At 47.3% G+C, this 23508-nt stretch overlaps 1 protein-coding gene across 1 annotated transcript in view; it reads left to right on the top strand.

Moving 5' to 3' along the window:
* Positions 1-23508, top strand: part of kif13a (kinesin family member 13A) — a 350954-nt gene that overhangs the window by 292101 nt on the left and 35345 nt on the right. Inside the window, 4 exon segments of the mRNA XM_038796988.1 lie at positions 3102-3278; positions 5129-5221; positions 15280-15432; positions 21114-21191. Of these exon segments, the coding sequence (XP_038652916.1) occupies positions 3102-3278; positions 5129-5221; positions 15280-15432; positions 21114-21191 (501 nt within the window).

Genomic DNA, 23508 nt, shown 5'->3' on the forward strand with positions numbered 1-23508 from the left:
AGCGTTTTGGTTTTATTTCCAATTAAGGGGCAATTTAGTGTGGCCAATCCACCTAACCTGCACATCTTTGGATTGCTGGGATGAAACCCACGCAGACACAGGGAGAATGTACAAACTCCACACGCACAGGATTCGAACCCAGGGCCTCAGCACCGTAGTCCCAGTGCCAACCACTACGTTATTGATGATCAAGAGTAGACTGATGGGACAATAATTGGCTGGATTGGATTTGCCCTGTTTCTTGTGTTTCATACCGAGGCAATTTTGCACGTTGCCAGGTAGATGCTAGTATTGTTGCTGTACTGGAACAGCTTGGCACGGGGCACAGCAGTTCTGGAGCACAAGTCTTCAGTACTATTACCGGAATATTGTCAGGGCCCATAGTCTTTGCAGTATCCAGTGCCTTCAGCTGTTTCTTGATATCATGTGGAGTGAATCTTATTGGCTGAAGACTGACAGCTGTGACGCTGAGGATCTCCAGAGGAAACCGAGATGGACCATCAACCCGGCGTTCTGCCCACCACCATTGACAGCTGAATGTGCAGGACTGCAGAGCTTAGATCTGATCCAGTGGTTGTGGAATTGCTTAGCTCTGTCTATCACTTTCTGCTTGTGCTGTTTGGCACACAAGTAGTCCTGTGTTCTAGCTTCAACAGGGTAACAACACATTTTAGGTATGCCTGGTGTTTATCCTGGCATGCCCTCCTGCACTCTTCATTGAACCAGGGTTGATCCCTGGCTTGGTGGTAATGGTGGAGTGGGGGATATGCCGGGCCATGAGGCTATAGATTGTGGTTGAGTACAATTTTCCTGCTGCTGATGGCTCACAGCGCCTCATGGATGTCCAGTCTTGAGTTGCTAGATCTGTTTGAAGTCTATCCACTTAGCATGAGTGGCCACAATTGTTTGTTGAGCTCAAGCTAAACAGTCTCAGCTGCAGAAATGTGCTTGTCTTTGACATGTTTTCCCATTTGCCTGGCTGTTTTCGTCCCTCTCCCCCACCCACCCGAGCCAGTGTGCAAACTTCAGTCTGTCCTGCTATGACCCCCTTTGTGTTGTAGCCCTTGCCCCGACACCACGGAGGGATTTGAAAACACCAATGAAAATTTTAAAATTGAGGGCCAGGAGTCCGTGCCTTATAAGTATCTCTATTTTCAGAAGGGATTGCTTATTAACTGTGCTATATTCTCTCATTGTGTTCATCCCTTCTCAAGTTAATTTCAGTCTTTGATTTATTTCTTTGGTTTGATAAGTTGCCTTATTGTTACCCACTCTCTCTGTCATAAATCACTGGATTTAGCATTAGAGTAAAATTAGTTTCAGTGCGCGAGTTATTTGGTATTCTTTCCGATTACTAGTTGCTTCATGAGAGTGAAAAGCTGCTTAATTACCATAAATATTAGTTCCATGCAGATCACGGTGGTGATAAAAACTATCTGGCCCTCCTTTATGCCAAACTGAAAAATTTGTAGAATTGCAGCGAGTTTTGTTTAATGACCTGACTCCAGCAGGCTGCAGCTGACTGACCTCTAACATTTATCCCACCGAGAAACAAGAGAGCTCATTTAAAATGCCACACGTGTTAGCCGGCCATTTACCAAGGGATTTGGCCTGCGGATTATATGCTTGATGTTGCCGCAGAGTGCCTGAAATGGGACATTATTCTTTTTTCCTCCCTGCATTAGATTCTGATACCATATTGTTTATTCTTTTCTTTAATCCTTTCACTGAAAGGGAAACTTTATGCTGGTGGTGGGGTGTAATTTTGTAATTCAGTGGAGAACTGCTGTCATGGCTGCGGTATTTGGGGAACTCGGAGGCACTGAGCATTCGCCACTTCCTGAGATGCAGTCCCTGTGAGTGTCACCAAATCAAAGGAGGGCCAGATAGTTTTTATCACCACCGTGATCTGCATGGAACTAATACTTATGGTAATTAAGCAGCTTTTTGCTTTGGATCCACAGGAAAGAGCAAACTGTGATTCCTTTGATATCAAATGGCCTGAAGGTCCTGACTCTTTAATATCTTGCACAATAAATTCTAGTTCAGTCGCAAAATCATAGAATCCCTACAGTGCAGAAGGAGTCCGTTCGGCCCATCGAGTCTGCACCGACCCGCTGAAAGAGCACGCCACCTAGGCCTACTCCCCCATAACCCCACCTAAGCTTTGAGCACTAAGTAACAATTTTACCATGGCTGATCTACCTAACCTGCACAATTTTGGACTGTGGAATGAAACTGGAGAAAACCCGCACAGACACGGGGAGAAAGTTCAAACACCACGCATTGAACCCGGGCCCCTGGCACTCTGAGGTAGCAGTGCTAACCACTGTGCCACCGTGCTGCCCTTTCAGTATTGTGGGAGGCTTCTGCTGTGTAACACTGATCAGTATTACTGATGGAACTCCATTTGGCACGACCATTTAAATTGAAAAGTTCTGAAGGGGATGATTGAGAAGTGGGGGTGAAAGGGATACTTTTCAGTAAAGAATACCGTGCTGTTACAAAGAAAAATCTGTAATGCTTATGATGCGTTCATTCTCCTAATGGATTATCAAGCATTTTTAATTTAATTTGCCGTTTGCTCCATCTCAACAAACAGCAGAGAACTGCTGTGTTGATATCGGCGGCAAGTCCTGTCAGCAAGCATCTTCATTGCAGATTATTGCTGATCGGCATCTGGGGCCAAGCCTGAGTGCTGATCAGGAAGTGGCTGAGCCCAGGAATAATCAATAGCAGTGCAATGTTGCTGTTGCAGATTATATTGGAATTGATGTAGATGAGTTCTCGGACTTTTATTGGACCTCGTGGGATGCCAGTCGATGCTAATGTTGGTGAAATAGCTACAGTCAATGTATGATCCCCCAAACAAGTCCCCTCAAGGAAGAGGCAAAGCAAAACTAATACTTCCTATATTGGACTTTAGTTCTCAGAAAATGTGCTGTTGATCTTGGGAGTATTTCATTTTTCATTCTTTTTTCTCGCAATAGGTAAATGTAATAAATTCAGTTGTATCATGTGATAATAAGCTACAGACATATCAGTAGATTTAACCCACCGGAATTTGGTTAACGTTGATGTGTTTGCCTTTTGAACTTTAGGTCTCCGCTGTTGCCTCCTGGGATTCATCAGTCCATGATTCCATATACTTAAACAAAGTTACCCCACAGAATGAGCGCATCTATTTGATTGTAAAGACTACAGTGCAGCTCAGCCATCCAGCTGCCGTGGAGTTGGTCTTACGCAAACGTATAGCTGTCAATATTTACAATAAGCAGGTAAGAAGTTGTTGATGTGCATTTTTGTTTTTAAAAACCTAACGTTTCCAACAGAAAAGTGGAGCATCACTATGTGCACATCATCCACCGGAACCCCTCTTCCTGCTAATGGATTGCAACAAGGAATTCAGGTAGTGCTCCACCACCTTGACATATAAGGAGAACAGGGCAGCCAATGATCCACCTGAAATAACAGGTTTCCCTGTTATCAACGTTATCTGTCACACAGCTATCTAGATATTCATGATCCTCTGCTCCAGAAAATAGCTGCATCCATTAATTGTCACTGATAACAGCAAAATAAAAGCAAAATATTCTGGAGATCGGAAATAAAAACGACGGTCTAGAAAAACTCAGCCTGGTTGCATCTGTGGAGAGAGAAACAGAGTTAATTTCTTGAGTCCAAGAGGACCCTTCTTCGGAACTCTTTGGAACTCCAAAGAATGGCTAAGTTCCAAAGGCGGGTCATATTGGACTCGAAATGTTAACTCTGTGTCTCTCTCCACCAATGCTGCCAAACCTTCTGAGTTTTTGTTACTGTGGGAACAATGATTGATATCTATCTTCTCTGAGCAGACGGTGGTATACCAGCTGGCATATTTTACGTTGTGTAGATTACTCTAAAGATTCCTTTATTGGTCTTGAGTTATTGACTTCAAGCGAACATTGCTATCGTGCCTGTCTCCACCACCTCCACTGGCACCGTGTCCCAGGCACCCACAATCCTCTGTGTGAAAAACTTTCCCCACACATCTCTCATAAACATTCCCCTTTGAACCTGTGCCCCCTTATAATTGAGTTTTCCATCCTGGGAAAAACCTCCTGACTATTTCCCTTGTCTATTTCTCTCATACTTTTGGAGACCTCAATCAGGCCTCCCCTCAGCCCCCGTCTTTCCTAAGAAAACAGTCCGAGTTTATTCAACCTCTTCTCATAGCTAACCAGACCAGGCAACATCCTGGTAAACCTTATTTGTACTCTCTCCAAAGCACCCACATCCTTCTGGTAGTGTGGCGACCAAAATTGCACACAATGTTCCAAATATGGCCTAACTAAAGTTTTATACAGCTCTAACATGACCTGCCAACTCTTGTATTCAATGCCCCGGTCGATGAAGGCAAGCATTCCGTATGCCTTCTTAAGCACCTTATCCACTTGCATTGCCACTTTCATGGACCTGAACGCCCAGATCCCTCTGTATGTCAATGCTCCTAAGAGTTCTGCCATTTACTATATGATTCACACCTGAATTTGATCTTCCAAAATACATCACCTCGCATTATTTGTCGCCATCTGCCATTTCATTAGTACGATCTGATTTGAGCATACACAGTGTAGCCACAGAGCACCAATGCTGGATGTTGAGTCCAGTGGTACAGACACCAATTCACTAAACTGCCGTGTCCTGGATGGTCTTGAGCTTTTTTGTGTTGCAGTTGCACATTTACAGGTGAGTGGTGAGTATTCCATCGCAGTCCTTGCTTGAGCTTATAAATGGAAGAGCTTTGAGGGGTCAAGGAATAATTCACTCTAATCCTATATTATCCGGCCTCTATTGTGGCCATGTGGCAACTTGGCTGTTTCAGTTCTTTCAGATGTTTTTTGTTAGCTATTTTTAAATCAGATCGCTGAAATTTGTAACAAAAATGTTGCTGGTCTTAAAAGAATTATCAGTCTATGCATCATATCCGCCAAAAGAAACCAGCAATGTGTAGGATAAATGAAACCATCATAAAAGCTGAAGTTTTTTAAATGTTTGTATGTTGTCTGTTAATTATTTGTTACTTGACAAGTAAATTGATTAATTAAATGATTCATTCAAAATACCTCTTTGCCAATTTATTTTACAGAGTTTTACACAAAGTCTGAAGCGAAAAATGTCCTCCAAAAACATTCTTCATTCCTGTGGTGTTACCTATGAAATAGTATCCAACATACCCAAGGTAAAGCTTTGTATAACTCTCTGGGAGGGCTCGTACTATGAGCTCATGAACAAAAATGCTTATTAGTGGAGAATAACTGCAATAATTATGATATTGTATAAGAAATACTGAAATTTTGGGAGGTATTTTCTGGAACTTTATTTATTTATATTCCTTTGTAGAGTGTGGGCATCACTGACTAGGTCAGTATTTATCGCCCATCTGTACTTACCCTATCACACCAATCACACCAAAGATCTAGCTTTGATGACGCTGTTTAAAATAGGTTTGAATAAACTTAAAATCCCAAGTGTCAAATTGCTCCTAGTTCAGCAGAGAATAATTAATAATAATAATCGCTTATTGTCGCAAGCAGGCTTCAATGAAGTTACTGTGAAAAGCCCCGAGTTGCCACATTCCTGTTCGGGAAGGTTGGTACGGGAATTGAACCCGTGCTGCTGGCCTTGTTGTGCATTACAAGCCAGCTGTTTAGCCCACTGTGCTAAACCAGCCCCTTATTCACTGTCATTGAAGAAGTTAGTATGTGAAATGGGATAAAATTGAGAGAGGGAGTTTTATGATTGCTGTTTGAACTCCTGAGATGCAGCGTTATTAAAGTATTTCGAGATTTATTTTGCAACCGAGCCAAACGGAACCTCACCTCAAAGCTCTTAGTGTTAATGATAAAGTGGAGAGGTTGTTTACCCCAAATGCTGTCCTTGACCTCAGTATTCACCCAAAGGTCCACACTGTGGAGGTTTTTTTGGCAGAAACGCAGAAAGGTTCAGGCCAAAGTATTTCTGCAAACAGAAGTTATGTTGTACATACTGGTTCTGGATGAGCTAAAAGGCTTTGCTGAACACACTGGGTGGGAGTCTCCCAACGGGAGTCTAAGTGCCGACGCCCGAGTAAAAACCGGAGTGTTTTACTTCGGCGTCCATTCCCAGACCCCTATTCTCCCCCCTCCGTGGGGCTAGTAGGGGCATTGTGCGGTTTACGGGGGCAGGGCCTCGGCGTGGCATCAGAGACTTACGCGGCGCCTTGGGTTCCGCGCATGCGCAGTTGGGCTGGTGCCAACTAGCACATGCATGGTAACCTCGCGGAGCGCTCCGGCCCCTCACCAACATGGCGCCGGGGTTCCGGGGCCGGCCGTGGAAATACATAGGCCTTGGGGGGGGGGGGGAGGGGGGAGAGAGGCCGGCCCGCCGATCGGTGAGCCTCGATCGCAGGCCAGACCCCATCGGAGGACCCCCCCCCCCCCCCCCGGGAACGGAGCCCCCCTCCTCCCCCCACAGGCCGCCCCACGCCTTCGCGACGGGTACCCGCCGGCAGCAACCAGGTGTGGACGGTGCCGGCGGGACTTGGCCGTTTATGCTTGGCCCATGCGGGCCGGAGAATTGGCGCTCGCCGTTTGCGGCAATTCCCCGAGCGACCCGCCGCGATTTGCGCGGTGCTGGTTTCGGGGGGGTGGGAGAATCGCGTGCGGGTGTCGGGGCGGTGTGGCGCAATTCGCGCGGCGCCCCGGTGATTCTCCCACCCGGAGGGGGGAGAATACCGCCCAGTCTTTAGCCCACCTGCTAAAATCTGTCCTTTCCCATTGAGTAAAAAAAATGTGCATTAAAATGCATTGAGGCTGACACTGAATTTTCATGTTAATATTCTAGCATGTAAGACAATATTAGGCTGGCCAGTATAATTTAAAATACTTTATTTCCCAAAAACGTACCTTTTGTGAATTATGTAGAAGTATGTTACATAACTGTTTACATTTGACATTACAAAAAGTGTAGTGAGTTATTTACAGTAAGGGTTTTCAAACTCGGGGTCACGACTTTTGAGATTGCTGGCCATCTCGCGCATATGTGCCGGATCAAGCAGTGCGCAGGCCCGAGGCCAGCAGGCTGGACCTGCCGCCTCCTGACGTCAGCGTGTTGTCCACAGCCAATTTTGTTCAGCAAACGACAGAGTTCTCCCACCGGAAGCGGCCCAGACACTGGCGTGGTGTGTTCTGGGTGCAAGAGAGAGTCCTCCATTTTGTAGCTTCCAGCAGTGCTGGTGTGAACTCCAGGGCCTCTGATGAACAACCCATGAAGAAGAAGCTGAAAACAGGAACAAAGGAGCACAAAGATGATTACTTGAGGTTTGGGTTATTAGTTGTTCCACATCGTCAGTGATGGAGGAGCCCAGCACATCAGTGCAAAAGATAAGGCTACAATAATCTTCAGTCAGAACTGCCAAGTGGATGACCCATCTCTGCCTCCTCCGGAGTTCCCCAGCATCACAGATGCCAGCCTTCAGCCAATTAATTCTACGTGATATAATGAAACAGTTGAAGACACTGAATACTGCAAAAACTATCTCCCTAACAATATACTAGCAATAATACTGAAGACTTGTACTCCAGACAAGCTGTTCCAGTACAGTAACAACACTGACATCTACCCTGCAATGTGGAAAATGTCCCGGTTGTGTTGCACACACAAAGCAGGACAAAGCCAACCCTGTCAATTACCGTCCCATTAGTTTACACTTGATCATTAGCAAAGGGATAGAAGGAGTCATCCAATAGTGCCATCCAGCGGCTCTTACTTAGCAATAACCTTCTCACGGGCGCTCAGTTTGGGTTCTGTCAGGGTCACTCAGCTCCTGACCTCATTACAGCCTGGGTTTTCATAGAATTTATAGAATTTACAGAGCAGAAGGAGGCCATTCGGCCCATCGAGTCTGCACCGGCTCCTGGAAAGAGCACCCTACCCAAGATTAACACCTCCACCCTATCCCCATAACCCAGCACCCCCACCCAACACTAAGGGCAATTTTGGACACTAAGGGCAATTTATCATGTCCAATCCACCTAACTTGCACATCTTTGGACTGTGGGAGGAAACCGGAGCACCCGGAGGAAACCCACGCACACACGGGGAGGATGTGCAGACTCCGCACAGACAGTGACCCAAGCCGGAATCGAACCTGGGACCCTGGAGCTACGAAGCGATTGTGCTATCCACAATGCTACCCTGTTGCCCCATGTTTTAAACATGGACAAAAGACCTGAATGCCAGAAATGAGATAAAAGTGACTGACCTTGACATCAAGGCTGTATTTGACTGTATGGCATCAAGGGGCCCTAGCAAAACTGGAGATGGCTCACCAGCACCTTACAGGGCAGTTATTGGTGGGTAATAAATTCTGGCCGAGTCAGTGATGCCCGCATTCCATGAAAGAATCATTTTTAAAATGTTGTCGGAGCTCTGTAATGTTCGGCTCTGCTTCTACAGTGAAGGACGTCTTGGGTACGAGGATAACTTGAGATTCAAATGTGGATTGCATTTTACTTTCACACCAAACAAGTAAGCTCTACATTTCCTCAAATGGTTTGATCCCACTTGGAGTCAAGCATTTCTTTCACCGTGGATAACTCACTGTGTTAAGCCAGTGATTTAAAATGGATTTAATTGGTGGCTTCAATGGGACAGATATATAAATTCAGACCTTCAGCAGCTACTTCACCTGACTCCTCAAAAAAGACAACTGAGAATTCATCTGCTTTGGATGTGGAGTCGAAGAGTGCATTGATCTCGAGGACATCATGAATGCAATTTTCCCACCGCGTTGTGCCCACACCAATCCCGTTGCGCCGGGTGCATCGCGGGAGAGGCCGGGTACTGAGCCGTTCGAAAGTCATCCAGCATACAGAGCCCACTGGGATCTGGGTCACGCCCTCATTTCACTGGGTGTGATCCAGATAATCATATTTCTAACTATGCGCATCCTGTTTGAGGCTGCATTCTCCCGGTGTTGTCCATGTCTGCGGGAGGGGGGCGGTCGCATTGTCCATGGGTGAGGGGTGTGTGGGGGGCCCTAAACCTCACTTTGAGTTCAGGGCCCCTTTTAAAAATGGTGTCACGATTTCTGAGGAGCCTGTTTGGCTGGCGAGTTGTGTTCCCCACTGCAGAAAAAAAATTCTTGAGTGTGGGATTGACCGGTGAGAAACTCCCCAAGCCCGAAAGAAATAAGCATTTGTGGGTGAATACAGATCTGGATCTCACCCAAAAAGCCGGCAGACGAACATCTTGCCAAGGTCATCCCCGCACCCCCACTGCTTGTCTTCAAACAACCGCACAACCTCAAACAGACCATTGTTTTCAGCAAACTACCCAGCCTTCAGAACAGCGACCACGACACCCCACAACCCTGCCATGGCAATCTCTGTAAGACGTGCCAGACCATCGACATGGGTACCACCATTACACGTGAGAACACCACCCACCAGGTACATGGTACATACTCGTGCGACTCTGCCAACGTTGTCTACCTCATGCGCTGCAGGAAAGGATGTCCCGAAGGGTGGTACATTGGAGAGACCATGCAGACCCTGCGACAACGGATGAAAGGACATCGCGCGACAATCGCCAGGCAGGAATGTTCCCTTCCAGTCAGGGAACACTTCAGTAGTCAAGGGCATTCAACCTCTGATCTTCAGGTAAGAGTTCTCCAAAGCTGCCTTCAGGATGCGCAACGACGCAGAATCGCCGAGCAGAAACGTACAGCCAAGTTCCGCACAAATGAGTACGGCTCAATCGGAACGTTGGATTCATGTCGCATTACATTCATCCCCCACCATTTGGCCTAAGCTTGCAAAATTCTCACAACTGTCCTGGCTTGAGACAATTCAAACCTATTTAACCTGTGATTATCCCTCTCTCCAGTTGCTCCATCTGGACCTGTAAAGACTTAATTACTTGCAAAGACTCGCATTCAAAGTATCGTCTTGCGTCTTTGACTTTGTCTATATCTATGTTTCTGGAACCCACCTCTTCATTCATCTGAGGAAGGAGCTGTGCTCCGAAAGCTAGAGATTCAGAACAAACCTGTTGGACTTTAACCTAGTATTGTAAGACTTCTTACTGTGCTCATCTCAGTCCCACGCCGTCATCTCCACATCTTGAATGTCGATGGAAGAGTTTTCTCTGTTCCCTTGATGGTTTTGGCAGGCTTTTTTGCAGACATTTCAGTGGGCGGCTCTCCCGACCATGGGTATACGTACTGGATGACCCCCCCTCCCGAGCCTCAATGTCACCCCAAATCACACCCTGATTTTAGCCTCGCAACTTGGCCTGACTTGTTTCACTTTATCTACGATCAATTTCGGTTTATATTGCAAGAATCTGGACAGCTTGTTGTTGAGCATGCCAGCAACAATACAGCTGCAAAGAAAATTTCGTTTAAAGGCTCTGTAACTCTATGTAAATCATTAATCAACGAATGAGTGGATTCTCCCTGGTCTTTGGCTCCACTGAATTAATTTTGTTTGTTCTATAACTAAATTTTTTGGGGGGGCTGAAGTATTATTTTTTCTAACTTTAAAGTGCCCAATTCTTTATTTCCAATTAAGGGGCAATTTAGCGTGGCCATTCCACCTACCCTGCACACCTTTGAGTTGTGGGGGTGAGACCCACGCAGACACGGGAAGAATGTGCAAACTCCACACGGACAGTGACCCGGGAGCTGAAGTATTTATCAAAGGCCCCTTTACCTCATATATGGATGCTCAGTCTTCCTTGATGCCTTGACACTCCAGGATATCGTCAGCGAGGGGCCCCACTGCATGTAATATTGTATAGACCTGGTGTTTCTGAGGTTTTGCATCTAACCCGAAAACCCTGTGGGACCTTTCAAACAGTCTGTTCTGATGCTCCCACTGCTGCCCCTGTGTGGACATTTGATCTGTTGGACAGGCTGTGGAAATGGTCGTAGCTGCTCAGTGACATTGTGTGTTCTTCACTGACTGTAGTAAATTTTGGGTCTGATCCTCATCACTGCAAAGTCATTTTTTTTTTCTTTCGCCAGTCGTCACACATGGGTTGCTGATCTGTGGCCACATTTGCTAAATTGTGGCCTTCACCGCGACCAGCAAGTTTTAATGTCCTATTGTTGTCAAGTGAGGTTTTACTAATACCATGCATTTTAGACTTAACAAACCTTGGTGAGCCTTTGCTTCTATCTGGCAGACTTGAGATAGTCAATATAATTTAACTTCAAACAATTTATTGAAGAGCTATTTACAAGAACCTCACGGTCTGTGCGGAGTCTGCACGTCCTCCCCGTGTGTGCGTGGGTTTCCTCCGGGTGCTCCGGTTTCCTCCCACAGTCCAAAGATGTGCGGGTTAGGTGGATTGGCCATGCTAAATTGCCCGTAGTGTAGTAAAAAGTAAGGTTGGCGGGGGGTTTGTTGGGTTACGGGTATAGGGTGGATACGTGGGTTTGAGTAGGGTGATCATGGCTCGGCACAACATCGAGGGCCGAAGGGCCTGTTCTGTGCTGTACTGTTCTATGTTCTAAGAGCATTGTATTCTGGACGCAGACTGTTCTGCTCCTAACTCTCTTGGAGCCTTTTGGTCATCTGACTACTGATGTGAAGTTACATCATTAATATCATCATCGTCTCAGTAACATAGCCATTGACCCTGTGATAAGTCTGAAGTAAATTAAGTGCAAAATTGTTCTCCATTTAAAAGTGCTGATGTTTGACAAATCAATTGTGATGTGAAGCCATTATGAAATGAAACGAAAATCACTTATTGTCACCAGTAGGCTTCAAATGAAGTTACTGTGAAAGGCCCCTGGTCGCCACGTTCCAGCGCCTGTTCGGGAAGGCTGGTACGGAAATTGAACCCGCGCTGCTGACCTTGGTCTGCTTTACAAGCCAGCTATTTAGCCCACTGTGCTAAACCAGCCCCTGCTGGTTTTCCTTACCGAAAAACAGGCATGTGCACCTTGTAAGATTCTAATTCTTGTGAGCCTCTGGTCTATACAGGTCACTGCATGGCTAACGATTCTTCCAATGACGCAGTTCGAACAAGTCATCTCAGTCTGGCTGATAATTGGAATGTTTTTCATCTATAAAGATTCTAATAAAAATTGATATCCAGGTCCAGATGTGTGTGGGCAAGTCTCACTTACCTGTGGTGCCACCTATTGTATAATAGGTGTCCACCACTGCTATGCATCAATAATGGAGGCTTGAACATGGTAATGGAACGTGATTGGAAGGGCTGTATCTTAGTTACAGTTGCTTCTCTTCCTGGAATGGCTGTAAGTATAGTGGAATTTGTATCAATCTCCTGCTGCCCAAAGAATACAACCTGGGAGATTTTACACAATATTTTAAATAAACCAATCCCATAATTCGATGTCATCAATCACCAACAGGTGAGAAGATAGTACAGCTTCCGTCATCATGAGGCATTGTCAGGCGATAATATTACATCCAGCACAGAGCCGCCCAATCAGAAGCGCGATCCCAGAGGAACCAGTTCCTTGAGTAGACTCCCTGCAGGGGTGAATGATATGCTCCTTTTTCCCTGGAGGAGCAAGCCTAGAGACATCGGATCTCCTCAAGCATATGTTCAGTGATTGAGATCAGCAATCTGGAGCAATTGATACTCCCACTCCTCCAAAATCCACAAGTCCAGCTCCAGCCTCGGAGTCTCGCACTGTCAGGAAACCGTTGGCAACCAGTGATTTGTCTCACTTTTCTCAGCAAAAGGTGAGGTAAGTGTGGGTGATGGGGGTCTTCCCCTCCTGTTAGGTGCGTTGCTCCAGGTGACCCTGTAAGCTCCAAGTCGTCTTGCAGAGCATAAATCCTCCTTCGTAACCTTTGACCTGCATTGGTGAGCACATCAAATGGGCTGAGGCTTTGCTGCTGCTCAAATGGCACAAAGATCTGTCCCCCAGGACAAACCCAGGAGCCTGTCCTGGGAGGACACTGCATGCTCTTGCATTTGGGGAAAATACAACCGGCAGAGCAAACATCCACCAGGAGGCATCCTAACTTTTTATTTTCTTATAATTCACATACAATGAAAAAACAATGAATTAAAAATATCCACGATGAAAAAAATGGTTCATCGTTTGCATTAGACCTTAAATTCACCGCAAAACAATTTCTCCTGCACCCACCCCGGAGATGTCACCCGTAGAAGCTGCCACATTGCTGGTTTTCCATGACGTCACGCCCGCCAACATCTCCCGGAATATGTCCAGGCAGAGTTGGCAACCCGAACCTCGGTGTGAGTCACCACTTTCGGAAGAAGGGTAAATCTGGAAGAAATCCATCAGCTTCAGAGGTTTCTGAATAATTCCAAGTTTAAATTGAGTCATTATTCGGTGAGGAGCCACAAACTAGTTTTTACTTTCCAAAACAATTTTCCACTCTGTGGCTGCCCTCTGGTGGTGCCTGAAGAAAGAAACACCTGCATTTGTACAAAATGCTACAATGACTTGAGAATGTCCGAAAGTCCACTGCGGCTTCTGGAGCACTTTTGAAGAGTTGTCACCGGACAATTTGGGGAGAGGAAGTTTTCAGTCAGCAATGTGATATGGTCCAGACATTCTGTTTTTCGGTGATGTCTGTTGAAAGATAAATATTGGCCAGTCCACTGGCGATGTGCCCCTTGCTCTTCTTTGTAATGATGCCTGGGATCTTTTATGTCCATTTCAAGGAGCTGACAGACCCTTGCTTTAATATCTCATCTGAAAGCCTGGACCTCTGACAGTCCAGCATTCATTTTATCCTAGGTTTTTGTGCTCAAATCTCTGGAGTGATTTTGGGTGATTATGGGTCAATAATAATTTTCTGACTTGGGGACAACCACCACTGATGGCACTTACAAATATAGAGGAAAAATTCTAACTTTGATTTGATCTCCAACTGATCCTGTGTAAAGAATTGAAAAATGATAGAATTGTTAATACATTGGTCAGCCAGTTTTGTATTTCTCAGATACAATGTAGGCCTCAGTGACTTGCATCTTGGACTGGACCTACTCATTAATTTAATCTGGAACCCAAGCCTTGATCAGTCCAGGCTTTCACCTCAATTAAAACTTTAGATAGAATTGGTACTTTTTAAATATGAATTGAACTTAACTTGGGTTGAAATTTCACTGACAGATTTTTTTGATGCATTGAGTTTTTTCTAATAAAATTTTTAATCCTCGTTTTGGAGGTATGACTTGTCATAATAGCCACTCATGTATATAATGAGATGCAGACAGGCAGTGATTGACACACAGGATGACCAATGAACACACAACACAGAACAATCAATCACCAGACAGGACACCACCACTATAAAGCCCACAGAGCATTAAGACTCTCTCAGGACCAAGCTAGTGAGCACTATAACCATGCGGTAGCTAGTAAGTCTGGTCAAGCCAATAAGACGTCATCAGTTGGATTAGTAGAGTGTCAACCCACAGCTGAACATGTACAGCAGTCCACTAGTTAAATAACATTGTTGGATCATCTCCTGTGTTAGACGTTTCTAGCTTCCCTGCATCCAGTTGCAGTCAACGTCGAACCAACCTGCCTAACACATCATGACTGTTGATACTTCTGCATGTCACATAGAGCAGTGTTCTTCAAACGTTTTTTTCAGGGACCCATTTTTACGAACAGGCCAACCTTCGGACCCAACCGGGCCGACATTCGCGACCCACGCCGGCCAACCTGTGCGACCCACCATTTCTCTTACCTTGTTTGCTGCTGACAAAAATGGAGGAAATGGTTTTGGGTCCCTTTGGCCCTCGTATACGCTCCTCCATTGGAAGCTGTTGGATGAAGGTGAAGCCTTCCGGTGTCGGAAAGTATAGAGCCTCCATCTGTCCAAAGTTCTGCATTTTTTTTCCTGTAACGTGTAAAAAAACAAAAATAAAATGAATGAAAAAGATGAAAATTAAATGAATAAAATAAATGAATAAACCCCACCCCCCTCCGAACTTGTAAAACAAAAAACTGTGACCGTTTTTTAAAAAATGATGATCGGGCATGCATGCGCAGTGCGGCCGCATTTGTTTTACATGTTCGTGGCCATTTTGAAGACTGCTTGCAGCCGGCGTTATTAACAGCCGGCTGCTGCGGGTGTTGCGCGCTCTGGAGCGCCGCGACGGACGGCTCCACGACCCTCCCGACACCCACCCGCGGGTCGCGTCCCCGAGTTTGACAATGCCTGACATAGAGAACAATATTCCGCTGGATTTTTCATAGTACCGACAAGTTTTCTTTCTCCTGTGCAGGCCTCTGAAGAAGCAGAGGATCGCGAGACTTTGGCACTTATGGCAGCAAAGAGTGAAAATGATGGTTCAGGCGATGGCGAAACCTACATTGAGAAGTACACAAGAGGAGTTCTAGAGGTGGAAAATATCCTGAGTCTAGAACGGCTCAGACAGGTGAGTGTTTTATTTAAGATGGCTGTTACGACTGGGCTGTTGGAATCTGCAACACAATGTCCAGGTTTTAAGAATCTGTACACTGTTTAGATTTGGAATTTTCTGTACTGAAGAGATACCTCAAAAAGAACAAGATATGAACATAAAGATCTTGGGCGGGATTCTCTGTTTCTGAGACTAACTGTTGACGCCGAAGCAGAATTGGTGGAGATCCACAACAGTAAAACCGGCACGGCACCTGGACCGATTAAAAGGCTAGCACCGGCGCCACATGGAACACAATCGATTCCAATGACTTACGGTGCCGGATTTGCCGGTTTTGTGATTGACACTCGGGAGGCTGACAAGCTGCAGCCACATATACACACTGCACTCCCCACACACATCCCAGCCAACAAGATGGCAGCAAGGCGAGCAGCCCCACGTTTCGCGGACGCAGAGCTCAAGACCCTCCTGGACACGGTGGAGGAGAGGCTGCTGACCCTGTACCCCAGCCAGGGATGATGTGGAGATGCCGGCGTTGGACTGGGGTGAGCACAGTAAGAAGTCTTACAACACCAGGTTAAAGTCCAACAGGTTTGTTTCAAACACGGGCTTTCGGAGCACTGCTCCTTCCTCAGGTGAACAAACAGTGAACATCTTAGCAACCATTAATTTAAATACAACCCCCAAAGACTACAGCATTAAGTAATCCTTTAAGCTTTCCTTTTAACATCCATTGGACTTAAAACACCTTTTATCAGAAGCACATTAGGTTTACATTCACTACTGAGAACATTTATAATTCTGAATTCACCAAATGATCAAGAGATAGTCTTTTGATGGCAGAGAGAACAGCAGTACACCTGCTTGGTCTGGCTTCCGCTCCAACAGTGAAAACGAAATGAAAACATACCCTGCAGCAAACAGCCTAAAATTAAAGTAAAAAGCTGACAGACAGCCCAGCTGCACCCACACTCTGACATCAATGCAGTAATATCAGCAAACCAAACATTTCTTAAAGCGACGTTCTCATGACACACCCATAACCCTACCCTCCCCAACCCAGAGGGAGTCCAAACCCCCATATCTGCATCACATGCAGGCATCCATAACAGCCACTGAGGGCCCCTCCGCCCCCAGGATAAGGCCGCCCACAACCGCCAGGAGCGGAAGGAGACAGGAGGTGGACCGTCCAACATGCGGCCCCTAACCATGGCAGTCCAGAAGGCTCTGGATGTGGTCGGTGGCCCGGAGGGAAGGGAGGTTGCCGGGCTGGAATTCAGCCACTGGCGAGGAAGTAAGAACCTGCTTAGTTGCGTTTCCCCATGGTACGTGTATCAACCCCCCCCACCACCCTCAACCCCACGCCACCCTCGCGCTACACCAACCCGACCCTCACCCTCACCACCCCCAACCCCCACCCACATGCTCAACCTCATCCCCACACCACCCTTGCGCTTCAACCCCCTGGCCCACTGTCTAATAATGTGTCTTGTCTTGTGTCTTAGAGGAGTTGCTGGAGCGGGTCCATCTGGCATCCCTCGCCCCCACCAGTGCCACAGCCGGAGCACCCACCCCCTCCCTGTGAGCCGAGCAGCAACGAGGGCAGCTTGGATGGCAGCCCGAGACTCAGGGGATCCCGGGGCTCGAGTCGGAGGATGACACTGACGTCCTGTCACAGCTGCCTCCAGAACCCTCCACACTCCCAGAGGCACTCACCTCGGTTGGGCACTTCAGTGAAGAGGCCTATCTGGTGTGCGTCACACATCTGGAGCTGGTTTAGCACGTGGCTAAGTCACTGGCTTTGAAAGCAGACCAAGGCAGGCCAGCAGCACGGTTCAATTCCCGTTCCAGCCTCCCCGAATGTGGCGACTAGGGGCTTGTCACAGTAACTTCATTGAAGCCTACTTGTGACAATAAGCGATTTTCATTTCACATCTGTTCCAGTACAGCACGTGGATATAGAAACACCCAAGGGGGCAAACGGCCAGAGGGTGGTCCAACCCCAGGCACTAACTGCCATCCAGACGGGTTTCGAGCAGTCCCATCAATTGTGGAAATGCAGTCACAGAGCCAGGAACTGCATGAGGGGATGTTGGTGAGCAGGTGCGGTTAGAGGAATCCAACTGCGTGCAGCAGCAGGCGGTGGTGCCAACCATGTGTGTCACCCAAACCAGCACCACACGGGTGGCGTCTGCAGTGGAGGCCTTGGGGCGATGGTGTTGGGTATGGATCAGCATGTCCAAGGCCTGGGGCATTCTGTGCAGGTGCTGGCCATGCCCCAGGACAGAATTGCTGACTCACAGGCAGCCATGTGCCAGAGCCACTTGGGCATTGCTGCGGCGCACCTCAGCATGGCCCAGTCATGGCTGGGGACATCGGCAGCATTGCCCAGGCAGTGGCCGACGTGGCACAGACACAGAAGACGGTGGCCTAGCCCCAGAGGGAGATGGCGCAGTCACTGGCTGATGAGACAAACCCGAAGTGGTGGCACAGTCAACGGGTGATGTGGTGCAGTCCCAGGTTGAGATGGTCAGCAGTCCCAGGCAGATGGAGATCCTGGTCGAAAGCGGTTGGGCCTCCAGGACTGACAGCACCAGGTGGCAGGGGAGCATCAGGGTTAGCTCCACTCACATCCCTGTCCCATGGAGTAGCCCGGGGGCCATGGGGCACCCCGAGGGAGGTGGAGATGATGGGACCCGTGCCAGTGACTCCCCATAAGATGCCCACCAACAGAGACGCAGGTCGCAGGGCAGGAATCACAATAGGCTGCCTCCACTCCTGCTGTACCATCTGGGGACCAACCTAGACATAGCGTTAGGGCCAGTAAGGCCAGATGGTTAGACACCAGTTAAGTTGACATGGGCGCAGGGCACAGTTTAATTATAGGGGCTAAGACACAAATCTCTATATAGGTTGTCACACTAAACATCGGCTACACTGTTCCAACCTGCCCCGGTGCTCTGTCAGATGTGTGTGAGGATTGGACTGGCCAGGGAGGAGGTGCGGGGAGGGAATGGGCTGTGGGTGGCCTGTGCTCCTGCACCCCGATCGGACCATGTGATGGAATGACCAGCTTGTATGCAGGGATCTCCCAGGTGGAATGTGCTACCGTGGGCAGGAGTCACACATTGTCGCATGATGCACCAGAGCTCATCTCAGGGTGGGTTGCCATCATCCTCCATCCCATGGACCATAGCCGCCATTATTGTCAACCCAGGACCGACACCCCCATAGTGTGGCAATGGCAGGTATGTATCACGGAGGGAGTTGCCGGCGGATGGGGTGTTGGGGGGGGGGGGGGGGGGGGGGGGGGGTTGGTGCCCCTAGTTGGTGTCAATTTGAGCGTCCCATGCACATTGGGCCTGGCGTACACATCGTGCGGCGTCCCGGGCTCCATGTCCTGCCCATCCTTCCCGTGGAATGAGGCCTGGCATTCCTCATCCTCCTCCTCCAGCACATTACTACTCTGATGCGCGATGTTGTGGAGGGCGTAGAGGCCGCCACGATGTGGGCGACCCTCTCAGCATCATACTGGAGGGCCACTTCAGGGTGGTCCAGGCTCCTGAGCCGCATGTTCAGGAGGCCAAAGCACCGTTCGATCACACCCCTGGTTGCTGTACGGGCGTCATTGTAGCGGGTTTCAGAGTTGGTCTGTGGCTTCCGAACAGGTGTCATCAGTCATGACCACAGCGCACAACCCGTGTCAACCTGGAGCCAGCCGGGGCCGGGGACACTCTCGAACATGTCAAGAATCTTTGAGTGTGCCAGGATGAAGGCGTCGAGCGCAGAGGTGTATGATGTGCAACTCCACACTCATCGCGTGGAACCCCTTTTGGTTTGTGTAGAGCGGCCTTTAATCTGAGGGGCTCGTAGGGGGACCTGCATCCAGTCCATCACCCTGGACCCAGGGCATCCCGTCGGTGACGGCGAAGCCCGCTGTCCGGGCATCCTGGTGGGCTCAGACCACATTGAAGTGGGTGTATTGAACCGCCTGGGCATACAGGGCCTTTGTGATGGCGCGGATGCACCAAGGTCTGTGAGACCCCAGACAGGTCCCCACTCGGTGCCTGGAAGGGCCCCGTGGCGTAAATGTTCAATAAGAATCTGCAATTAAAAGACTAAAAAGGTGACCATGAAACCATTGTTGATTGTCATAAAATCCATCTGGTTCACTAATGTCCTTTAGGGAAGGAAATCTGTTGTCCTTTCCTGTTCTGGCCTACCTGTGACTCCAGATCCACAGAAATGTGGTTGGCTCTTAAATGCCCTCAGGGATGAGCAGTAATTGCTGGGCCGGCCAGCGATGCCCACATCCCATGAACAAATTTTTTTAAATCTAGTGGGATGGCCATTTGCGAGTGCGGCTCTCGGGTAAAAGCTCTGGTTCCTTTTGTTACTTGGCCTGCAAAATGTAGAGTGTGATTTATTCCAGAAGTATCAATAGTGATTCAGTGTATTGCCTCCTGGGGTTGGGAAGGACGCACACTCCCCTGTTTTGTCACTGTATCATTGTGAAAAGGGGCCTCACCAGTCAAGGTTCCAATCATTCTGTGCCCTATAATGCTGTGCATTGATGGAGCATCACACACTGTGGAAACATAATCCAATTCTGAACTCCTCTACCTTCTGCCTTGTGTAAACTAGAAACATAAACAATAGCACAATCCAATGCCACGCTGCGCCCAAAAAGCAGCTCACAGCAGCTTGGCCGATAAAAGCCGGGAGACCCTACCCCTGGGATCTGCCTGCCGTGCAACGCCTCGTGAAATCGTGTTAGATCTCGCGAAGATGTTGCGATGTGGGCAGGATCACTTTTTGCACATCTCCGTATTAAAACAAGACAGCTAGTCTCACTCTAATATGCAGCTTGCCGAGGCTTTGGGACCTATCCCCTTTGCCTCAAAGACCTCAGTACTGTTCTTCACAAACGAGGAATGGTACTCATGGGGGTCTGCCAGGGATTAGAGGCCCCCAAGTGCAAACCCTTTGGGCAGAGTGGTAACCTGGGACTGTTGCTGCCACCCGGGCGTCCTGACAGTGCCCAGCTGGCAACCTGCCAGTGCCAGCCTGGTACTGCCAGGAAGCCCACATAGCACTGCCAGGTTGCCACTGCCCAAGTGCCAAGCTGACATTTTTTTTCACGATTGCGATCAGGCCGGGGAGTGCCCTGCATGGGTGTTTTGGGTAGAGGGGTCTGGGGACCTTCCCATCGTGAATTGGGGCTTGGGGGGGGATTGAGGGCCACTTCAGTGGCTCCAGAGATCGGCACACCATTTAAGAATGGCGACCCGATCTCTCGCTACACTTAAGGAGTTTCGGTGAGCGGAGCTCCTCAGCTCAAAATGGGGCTATGTGCGGCCTCGGCTGCACGTTCCCCACTGAGGCCCCCTATCTAACTCGGCTGCCGTTTTATAGAGTTGTCTTTCTCAGCGCTGTTCGCATCAGGTAGCACAAGGCTGAACGCGCCCACTATGGGACTTTGTTCCCATTTAGTTAAATCCCATCCATTATTAATCCAAAGTAGCTTTATGCACTCAAAGCATGTTTGTTCTGCATTCTTTCCATGAGTATCAGTGATTTTACTGCAGCTACTTTGCCATTTATTGATTACATTCGAACCAAGACTGTTCATGGGCATGTCAGAAAAATTCTTCATTAGATTTCTATTGATCTGCGCATTTGTCTTCCTGTCCTAGGCAGTCACAGTAAAAGAAGCACTTTCATCAAAAGGAAAGCACATGAAGAGGAGCGTCAGCACGCCTAATGTTCACCACGTACGTATTGCAACAAACAGCAGAGATCAGCTGCAGTCTGAATTGACACAATGCATTTGAGAAAGGGCATTTGCATGGCTGATTGTGTTGTGTGATTACCATAACAGCGTGTTGAGTACCATTGCGTTTATAAAAAACGTATTGAATTCTTTTCTGAATTGACATGTAATATTCCGGTTAGGGTAGCTTTAAGTTGCTTTTGGATAAGACTCTGTTTCAAAAGAAACATATAGTTATGGAATAACGAAGTTCTGTGAAGTCTGCTCCCAGATTGTAGCAGGGTCCCAGCTATTTAAATTACCTTTTGGTTAGTGGAGCACTTTGCAAGAAGGTATTTTTTTAAAGCTGTGGCTGGGGGAAAGGTGTATGCAGAAAGACAGCAATAGTTAGCTACAGTACCAAGTTTTTATGTAATAAATGAGCAACACTTGTTTTAAAGATTTCTCAGTATTTTGTTTGATTTTTGCTATTGGAAAAATCATTTGGCATTCATTGTGGTCCAGAATATTTTGATGTCAAATCTTTTTTAAATGTTTCCTTGGACTGATACCTTGCTAACTAAAAAGCCTTCATATCTGGTACAAGATGCAATCAAATTTTGGACAATGGTTTGTTTTAATGCTCTGGGTGGCACAGTGGTTAGCACTGCTGCCTCACAGCGTCAGGAACCCAGGTTCCGTTCCAGTCTTGGGTGACTGTGTGGAGATGGCACTTTCTCCCAGTGTCTATGTGGGTTTTCTTTGGGTGCTCCGGTTTCCTCCCACAGTCCAAACATGTGCAGTTTAGCTGGATTCGCCAAGCTACATTGCCCCTTAGTGTCCAATGATGTACAGGTTTGGTGGGGTTATGGGAATAGGGCGGGGGAGTGGGCCTAGGTGCGGTGCTCATTCAGAGTGTCGGTGCAGACCCGATGGGCCAAAAGGCCTCCTGCTGCACCTTCGGAATTCTATGTTCTTATTAAATAGACGCTTGCAGGCATGGTTTGAGTTTGTAAATTAAATGGTGGCTTCTTACTGGTAAACTTAACTGCATGCAATTTCAAAGTGTTCAGAGCTGTTTAATGATCAGTCAGTTCTTTTTGTAGGAATTGAAAATGAGGTTTTTATTTTTTTTTTAAAGATATAGTTGTTAGGCTGTCCGGTATCTTCTGTTGTCTCTTTCTCTGTACTGAGCTGTGAGCAGAGATTAGGAAAAGTTACATTGGAATATGAACAAATGTGATCACTGCTTGTCACCTCTTAAATGAGAAACTTGTGGCAAATAAATTTGAAGCTCACATCCATCATATTGGGCAGACAACTAGGAATTTTAAAAATGACATTACATTGTATTCCTGATGCAGAAATAAGGATTGAATTAATTAAAGAAAACTGTCTTTTTGCAGTGATCTGAAAAGAAAGAATTAATTTCAAAAATAGGCAGCCAGACAGTTGGATCTCCAAGGAATAATCTGATTGAAGGTTACAGAATAAGAGCAGCGGTGAACAATATATAATTTGCTTTGTGCATGTGCATCCATGCATTTTCAATAAGCTCAAAACTTCAGAATTGAATAAGTTTTCGATCTGTGTTGCCAAAGGTTGCGTCCCAAGCCATGTGCAAATAGAGCTAAGCATGTTATGGCAGTGCACGTGTAGCTGAAGAAATGGCATGGGAAAGAGAGGTTTCATTTCATGGGGTTTTGGGACAGGAAGGAACTGTACCATTGGAACGGGCTCCATCTCTACCAGACTGGAATCAGGATCCTGGAAGAAAGGATAAATAGGGCGGACATAAGGACTAGTAAATGGGCAGACAGGTTCAGCTGGAAAAGGTAGTATAAATAATAGTTCAACTACAAATGAAAGAGAAGAGAGTAGAGTAAAAGTCAGAAATTATGCTGCAGGTAAGAAAAAGATCAAAACAAAAGACATAACGGAATTTAAACCAGGAGAGAGAAATAAGAAATGCGAGAGTAAAATATTAGAGCTGAAGGGCAGCTTAAGGTGCCTGGCCTCGGGATGGCACGGCGGCGCAGTGGTTAGCATTGCTGCCTCACGGCGCTGAGGATCTGGGTTCGATTCCAGCCCTGGGTCACTGTCCATGTGGAGTTTGCACCTTCTCCCCGTGTTTGCGTGGGTCTCACCCCCACAACCCAAAAATGTGCAGGTAGGTGGATTGGCCATGCTAAATTGCCCCTAATTGGAAAAAAAAGAATTGGGTACTCTAAATTTATTTAAGAAGCTGTCTGGCCTGAATAAATGTTCTCTAGACAAAGGCACCAAGTATGTGGAACAAATTGAATTCATTACAGGGGCACATTCAACTTGAAGGGGAT

Source organism: Scyliorhinus canicula, chromosome 5 (assembly GCF_902713615.1).
Source record: "Scyliorhinus canicula chromosome 5, sScyCan1.1, whole genome shotgun sequence".
Classification (NCBI taxonomy): domain Eukaryota; kingdom Metazoa; phylum Chordata; class Chondrichthyes; order Carcharhiniformes; family Scyliorhinidae; genus Scyliorhinus; species Scyliorhinus canicula.